Source organism: Astatotilapia calliptera, chromosome 23 (assembly GCF_900246225.1).
Source record: "Astatotilapia calliptera chromosome 23, fAstCal1.2, whole genome shotgun sequence".
Classification (NCBI taxonomy): domain Eukaryota; kingdom Metazoa; phylum Chordata; class Actinopteri; order Cichliformes; family Cichlidae; genus Astatotilapia; species Astatotilapia calliptera.
Window position 1 is genome coordinate 7,785,523 of NC_039323.1, and position 7,901 is coordinate 7,793,423.

At 44.2% G+C, this 7,901-nt stretch overlaps 1 protein-coding gene across 2 annotated transcripts; it reads left to right on the forward strand.

The window, feature by feature from the left end:
- Window positions 1–4: 4 nt before the first annotated feature.
- On the forward strand, window positions 5–7,464 carry aasdh (aminoadipate-semialdehyde dehydrogenase). Of its 2 annotated transcripts, XM_026159825.1 has the most exons (14): window positions 10–450; window positions 1,333–1,453; window positions 2,227–2,510; window positions 2,593–2,785; window positions 2,862–3,103; window positions 3,194–3,300; window positions 3,386–3,558; window positions 4,337–4,673; window positions 4,770–4,882; window positions 4,976–5,675; window positions 5,777–5,940; window positions 6,061–6,186; window positions 6,596–6,727; window positions 6,976–7,464. In XM_026159825.1, exons 1-14 carry the CDS (start codon window positions 140–142, stop codon window positions 7,369–7,371), a joined length of 3,399 nt encoding a protein of 1,132 aa, XP_026015610.1. In that variant the 5' UTR covers window positions 10–139; the 3' UTR covers window positions 7,372–7,464. The 2 variants fall into 2 exon arrangements, with proteins under 2 accessions (XP_026015611.1, XP_026015610.1); XM_026159826.1 differs by lacking the exon at window positions 6,976–7,464 and having other exon boundaries at window positions 5–450; window positions 6,601–6,721.
- Window positions 7,465–7,901: the final 437 nt, after the last annotated feature.

Below are 7,901 nucleotides of genomic sequence, written 5' to 3' on the forward strand. Positions count from 1 at the left end.
ACAAATTGTTGTTATGGCCGAGCTTTGAGACGAGCATTTGAAATAACCGTTCATTGCTTACTGTAAAATCCGCGTCATCAATCCTCGACAAATGTGCTTGTAAACAAATCCAGCTTCTTCTGAAATTAGCAACACTTGAATGTTTAAAAATTTTCGGGTTTTGCCAGAATGTACACCGACAGAAGATGAGCATTTGGTCACTAAAGGGCTTCTCAACATGTCTGCTCGGACGCTGCAGGAGCTGGTCGCCGCCGCTGCCTCCCTGCACGCCGACAGGCTGGCTGTGACACACTCGGTGTCCGGAAAACCATCGGCGTCCCTCACCTACAGAGACCTGGTTCAACTCGCCGATGAATTCTCTCGTGCTTTGCAAAATAACTGTTCTCCTAGGAGCGGGGTGATCGGGCTTTACTGCAGAGATGATTTGTTTGTACCTGTCTGGATTTTGGGGTGAGTGCAAACATTAGAGATCGACCTCTGTAATTTATTTATGGGCGATATTAGTGATCAGAATCAAGGAGACGGAAATTGAGGCAACAAAAAAAAAAAAAAACCCACAAAAAGGAAAGTTGTCATTCCAAGCTACGATAATTTATATCAAAATATATACAGTGAATTCTTATTTATGTGACAGGTACAATGCATGTTAATAAAAGAGAGTACACAGAAGATTCAAGGATGTAGTAGAGTAGAATTTGCAGGTGACAAGATAAGATAACCTTTAGTTGTCCCACATGTGGAAAGTTTGTTTTGTTACAGCAGAAAGTGGACAGTGCAAAGTTACATAGCAAAACTTAGAAAACACTGGAATAGAATAAGATAAGATACTGTACACAATAGAATAGAATAAAATTAAAAATAAAGAATAAAATAAAACAAATGCTATATGCAACTGAGTATAATACAACGATGTCAGAAAAGAGTATTGCACTTAGTTTTATTGCTATTGCACATGCGTGTGTTTGGTCAGTTGGAAGTCTTTGTTGTGGTGTCTGACAGCAGTGGGGAGGAAAGACCTGCAAATCTCTCCGTCCCACATCGTGGGTGCCGCATCCTGCCACTGAAGGAGTTGCTCAGTGCTGTCAGAGTCTGCATGGGGTGGGAGATGTTGTCCAGCAGGGATGACAGCTTAGCCACCATTCTCCTATCATTCACCACCTCCACTGGGTCCAGAGGGCATCCTAGAACAGAGCTGAAGAGCTGTCATATTCAGAACTTCTCATTATTTTAATATTTGTCAGTGCCTATGTGCTTCTTGTGTGTTATGGCTGCATGTGCCTCACTGCTCTATAACAAATCATAACTCACAAATGACTCTGCTTTGTTTGTCAGGATCTTGCAATCCTCTGCTGCTTACGTCCCACTGGACCCAGAATCTCCTGGACTCCTCTCTGCCAGAGTCATGAACCAATGTGGCCTCAAGTACTGTGCTGTACAGACCGACCTCCTGCAGGTTGAATTTTGTCATATTTTATCAGCATTAATACAACAGCTGTGAGTAATTTTGCAAATGTAATACTCAGGCCTCACTTAACCCTCGGAGTAAAAGAGTAAAAAAAACTCATAAAAAATATGTATGTGGGGTAATCAGGTTTTTAGTTTTTAACTGTTGCAAATCTGCAACGCCTGCCTTGAGAGGGTTAAAAGGTTAAACCATCCAGACGATGAAAACACACGAGAAAGGCCATGGTCTTATTTATTTATTAAGGCCAACAGCCACCTTTGTCTTTCCAGATTTAGTACATAAAAATACACACAGCCATGGAGACATCCTGAGAAAGAACCCCACCCCAAAAGACATGGAAATATAAAATAATGATAAAATTAGATATTCACAAAGCTGACACTGACCTATTACAACAAGGGCTCCACAGTGGGACTTTGATTCTGTCTGATTCTGTCCATCTAGTATAACAATCTGTGCAATAGCCAACCCAAGATTCTAATTAATTAATCCAGCTACGTAACCTGAGAACATCTTACTAGCCAGATGACTGTGGATTTTGGGGTGTTTGGGTTGAATTTTTCTTTACAAAACCCAATTCAAGATCCCCTCCTGTGCAGTAACAAAAAATATTCCAAGTGTATGTTTCCTACAGATGACTCGTCTGTAATATTAAGAGTTTTTTTTTTAATGCAATATCAGAACACCTTTGTAAATTCTTTGTTAATGAATTGTGTTTTTTTGTGAATATTTATATTGCTATTGTTTTTTTCAACTTAAAGCAATTTCAGGCAGCTCTCATCAAACACGTAACTGTGGAAGTTTGTGTGGAGCTGCTCAAGTTCAAACTGACTCTGATTCACATCGAGCCGCTGCGAGTCGCCCAGCGTGAACGAGGAGCAGGACAAACTTCATCAGTAAATGATCTCAGCGGTTCAGCTGTGGAGCAAGACGACGCTGGGCGCAGGGAGTTGGCGTATGTGCTGCACACATCGGGAACAACAGGCTTTCCAAAGACTGTCAGGGTACCACACAGGTGTATACTTCCCAACATACTGCATCTGAGGTCAGTAAGGAATCATTTATGCCTTTGCCTGTTGTAGAGTGGCATTTTCAGTCCAAGACAAATCCCTTCTCTTTCTGCTCAGATCTTTGTTTCAGATGAGGCCGGATGATGTGGTTTTCCTCGCCTCACCTTTAACCTTTGATCCCTCAGTAGTGGATATTTTTCTCGCCTTATCATCTGGGGCTCAACTCCTCATTGTCCCTAATGTGATTAAGAAAATGCCCAATCGACTAGCTGAACTGTTGTTCAACGATCACAAGACAACTGTCCTCCAGGCAAGTGTAGAGCCAGTTGTGTTTGTGAGGCAGTATTCCTTGTTTGTGCAATGCTTCATTTTCACTGTTGTCACAGGTCACGCCCACTCTGCTGTTGCGCTTCGGCCATCGTATTCTAAAACAGGACGTGCTGTCGTGCGGCTCTTCACTGCGGGTGTTGGCTCTGGGTGGAGAAGCCTGCCCGTCGCCCGCTGTGCTGGAGAGCTGGAGACATGAGGACAATAAAACCAAAATCTACAACATCTACGGGATCACTGAGGTTTCCTGCTGGGCCAGCTGTTACAGAATACCAGAGTCTCTGCTGCAGTCAAGTAACCTGTGAGTGTACCCCCGTTTTAAAATGTTCATGACTTCTACAAGTTTGTCCTACAGATGTAGGAGTTATCTAACATTACAAACATCTCACAGCACGGTGTCTTCTGTGCCTCTCGGGACTCCTCTGATGGGCACAGTGGTGGAAGTCAGAGATGAACATGGCTGTGTTGTTTCAGAGGGTGAAGGACAGATCTTCATAGGTAGGAAAAACACTGTGAGTTCTCTGCAAATTAATCACATTGAGATGAAGAAAAACCTCATGAATTCATATGATCGTTTGTGCAGGTGGAGAGGACCGAGTGTGTCTCTTGGATGATGAAGACACTGTTGTCCCTGGGACGATGAGGGCTACAGGAGACTGGGTGAATGTTAAAGATGGACAGCTGCACTACCTGGGACGGAGAGACCGACTGATCAAACGCAATGGAAAACGAGTGAACTTAGACAGCCTGCAGCAAGTAAGATGTTTTCTGATGTATGAATTATAAGTCACGTGATTGATTCAAAAAAGAAATAAGTCCACTGGCTTAGCCTCATGTTAGACCAAGACTGACACATGAAGGAACACACATCACTCGTGCTTTTAACATCCAACAACTTTTACGTCTTATCCAGGTCACAGTGTCAGCAGAGAAGCCCAGACCTTGGTTTCTGAGGGATGAGCTTGACCACCTCCCCAAAATACCCTCCCCAAGCTCAGTCAGAGTTGTAGCAACGTGTTTCCGAGCTAGCCAAGAAATATAATCTCTCTGCCTGGCCTGGGTCTGCTCCAGGGCCTGTTCTTGTTAGAACATGCCTGGAATACCTCAACTGGGAGGCGCCTTAGTCAGTTTCTCGAGCCACTTCAACTGGATCCTTTTTTTAACATACTGAAGGCAAAGCTGATGTACTGATTGTGGTAAATTAAAGGAAAGATTTGAATCCTTAACCCCCACCCTAAAGAAATCTGGTGTCTCTGTTATGAACCAGTTTCCTCACTCAGATTCACTGTTACTAAAAATAATGAAAGACTATTTTTTCAATTTATTGTCACATACACACAGCAATAAGAAAAAAAGAGCAAACAAGAGAAAAACAGTTTCAGCTGATTAATAATTGCGTTTTTAAACTGGTGGCACCTTTTCTTAATGCTGTACTTTAATGTGGATACTTTTCATTAATTCTTTGTAAACAAAATACCTTTTCAACATCTTTTTAACACCTTTATGATTTTGATTTACATCTCCCCTCCTGCAGGTCCTGCTGAGTCTCCCTCAGGTGGAAGCCTGCGCTGTGGGTCTGCACCAAGGATTTCGACTTCTCGCCTTTGTCGTGGCATCCACATCTGGACACCAGAAGGCAGCTTCCACCTCCGCATCTGTACAGCAACGTGCAGAACAAATTCCCTCTGCTTGTGCTTTTGGTGAGCATGCTGAGAACCTACCCTCTTCTGTCAACCCCCCCTTGGAGGAGTCAGGCGGTGCAGACGGAGATCTGAAGAAGCTCATTCTGAGCCAGTTGTCTCTGCTGCTGCCTGCTCACAGCGTTCCTGACACGCTGGTGCTCGTCCCGGCTTTATGCCTGACTGCTCACGGTGAGCTTTAGACACGCTGTCACTGCTGAGGAGAAACAGCAGCTAATTCATTCACCACTTTATCCATTCACCTTTCTAACTGTCGTTTTTTGATAGGCAAAGTCAACATGGAGGCATTAGTCCGAGTTTATGAAAAACAGAGACAGTGTTTAGAGTCTTCACAGAGAAATCGCAGTGAACTGAGGCAAATTCTTCAGACTCTGTGGCGGGTATTTTCATTTTTGATGACAACATTCATGCTCTAAATTTAAATAAACCGTTGTCTCCTTATGTTCATTCTCTTTTAAACTATCTATCAACAGGATACTTTAAATCTTGCTGTAGATGTTACCGTTGACGAGAAGTCCAAGTTCCTGTTCAGTGGAGGAGATTCTCTGAAGGCTCTGCGTCTCTGTGAAGACATCCTCACTGCTGTGGGAGTGACCTCACCAGAGCTCCTGGAGGTTATACTTGATGGGACCTTCTCTGACATCGTGAATCATGTTGCCAGAGCAAGAGGAATCTTGGAGCATGAGAACAGCCAGTCAACGCCATCTCAGGCCAAGAGACGGCACGTCGAATCCACGTCTCAGGTACTAGAAAAGAGAGTGCGCAAAGACTGGACAGCAGCTGAGAGTCTGCAGGTGGAGAAACAGGCTGTGAAAGTCATAAGAAGAGGGGGCGAGGTGATAGAGATGAACATCAGATATACAGAAGATGATAAAACAGTGCAGAATCAACTCCTCGGAGAAAGGGAGTCTTGTGGAGAAGCTGATTTGGGCCTCAGTCTGAGCTGGTCCTCAGACACAGGCAGATGTGTGGACGCCTCCCCGGTGCTTCTAGTACAAAACAGAGCTGATCACAGGTCAGATTTGTTCAAAGCAACAGTGTTTATCGGCTCACACTCCCACAGGATCCAGGCTTTAGAGGTCGCCACCGGAAACCTAATGTGGGAGCGAGTTCTTGGAGACAGAATCGAGGCCTCTGCTGCCGTGTCTCACTGTGGCGCCCTTGTTGTAATAGGTAAGTGTCAGCTTTGTGAATACCTAATGTTCAGGAGGTTTTATTACTTTATATTTCTATATCTAACCCTTTTTTTGGGGGGGGGGGGGGTTCTTTCACAGGATGTTATGACGGCTGTGTGTATTTTTTATGCACTGAAACTGGAAAGACACAGTGGGTGTTTGAGACGGGAGATGCTGTGAAGAGCTGTCCTGCTGTGGATCCTCTCACTGGTCTGGTGGTAGTGGGCTCACACGATGGGTACGTTTACGCCCTAAACTCAGAGGTGAGTGCTCGATGCAAAGAGACACAAGGACTCGAATGATTCAGAAAAGTCACAGATTGATGGTTGCACTCGATACCTGTCTCACGTGTTTGAAGCAGACACTCTATTTTCTGTTTTCAGGTTCAGACGTGTGTTTGGAAGTGTCACTGTGGTGGAGGAGCTGTGTTTTCTTCTCCACGTCTTCACGCGTCACGCCGGCAGGTGTACGCGGCTTCACTGGGAGGACGCCTGCTCTGTCTCAGCATCGTAAGTGAAGGTCGTTTTGCCATTTGGTGCACAAGTGGAAATAAGAAAGGAAGAGGCACGAGTCTGTTTGAATCAGAAATTTTTGTAAAAATATTTCTATGATGACTTTGAGGGTGTTAGTTTAACGTTTAAAATGAGAAAGCTCTTCATCTTTCAGCTGTTCCCTTTAGGAGTCGCCATGCAGATCATCTGTCTCCATCTCACACTATCGCTAGCATCCTCCTCTGTCACGTCAACCCTCTGCATGTCCATTTTCACTACATTCATGAACTTTCTCTGTAGCCTTCCTCTTTCCCTTATGTGCACATTTGTCTCAAAAGAGAAATTTGCTACTGACTATAAAACATTAAAAAAGGAGAATAATAAGAGTGATGGCCCTACATGTCTCACGTGTGTTTCTCTTTCCCAGGACAGTGGAGATGTCTTGTGGTCTTACTGCAGAGACACTCCTTTCTTCTCCTCACCAAACTGCTTCTCTGAGCACATTGTGATCGGCTCGGTTGATGGACACATCTGCTGCTTCAGCAACACAGGGAAACTTGTAAGGAGCTCACTTTTTGTTATAATATTTTCCAGTTACTATATATACAAAACCTGATTTGCTGAAGATTTGAGCGATTTCGGGGGTTTTGGTTTTTTTTTTTTTGGTTTTTTTTACATTAAAGTCACAACCATTCATTACGACAACATTCAAATGTACTCGTATGGTGAAAAGGGGGGAAGGGGCCTGGCTATTTTCTGAATCCTCTGTGTAATTCATAACTGTATGACCCTTGTGTGTATTTGCAGCTGTGGCAGTTTCTAACAAAGGGTCCAGTTTTCTCCTCTCCATGCATCACGTCAGACCAGCAGAGACTTCTGTGTGGATCACATGACGGTTGCCTGTACTGTTTGAATTGTGCAGATGGCTCTTTGGTTTGGACTTTTCAGACGACAGGCAAGGTGTACTCCACCCCATTTGTGTTTGACGGCTCAGCTGTGGGAAAAAGGGGTTCACTGGTGGGCCTGGCCTCCACTGACGGCACAGTCTGGATCCTGGATGGAAAAGACGGACGGATGTTGGCCTCGCATACCTTTCCCGGGGAGCTGTTTTCATCCCCGGTGGTGTGGGAAAAGTCACTCCTAGTCGGATGTCGTAATGACTATGTGTATTGTCTGAGCCTGAGTGTAAAAGAGGAAACGTAGAAGGATATATTTTATTTTTGTACCTTTTTTAAAAAAAAACTAAAAAACAATAAACACAACTTGTTTGTCAGTGAAGTGAGGTGTTTTGGGAAATAGGATTTTTAAGTCAATTCTACTTCTTTTCTGAGATCCATATGTCTTGTTACACATTACAAGCTTAGTTGAGGCATTTTTTTAGAACTCATCAATCTTTATAATTTCAAAGGGAGTCCACATCCCTGATGTGACCATCTCAGGCATGCACTCTGCCCCACCCACTTTCCGTTTAAACCAGGGTGGTGTTGGGGCCCGCCAAAACACACAGAGCTGTAAATGGAAACAGCTGTGCTGATTACTGCACGTCGCAGGTCACTGGGTTACACTTACACTGGGACAAATCTAGTGAACATACACTATATTGCCAAAAGTATTTGCTCATCTGCCTTCACATGCATATAAATGTTGGAGGAGAAGCCCTGGCTCACAGTGCCCACTCTGATTCATCCCAAAGATGTTCTGTTGGGTGGAGGTCAGGCCTCTGTGCACCATGC

Bases quoted from the DNA above. Each gene is read 5' to 3' on its own strand.
- aasdh (XM_026159825.1), top strand. From the start codon at position 140: ATGTTTAAAAATTTTCGGGTTTTGCCAGAATGTACACCGACAGAAGAT. The intron at 3,104-3,193 runs GTGAGTGTACCC...AACATCTCACAG, and splicing joins CTGCTGCAGTCAAGTAACCT to CACGGTGTCTTCTGTGCCTC. The intron at 5,941-6,060 runs GTGAGTGCTCGA...TTCTGTTTTCAG, and splicing joins TTTACGCCCTAAACTCAGAG to GTTCAGACGTGTGTTTGGAA.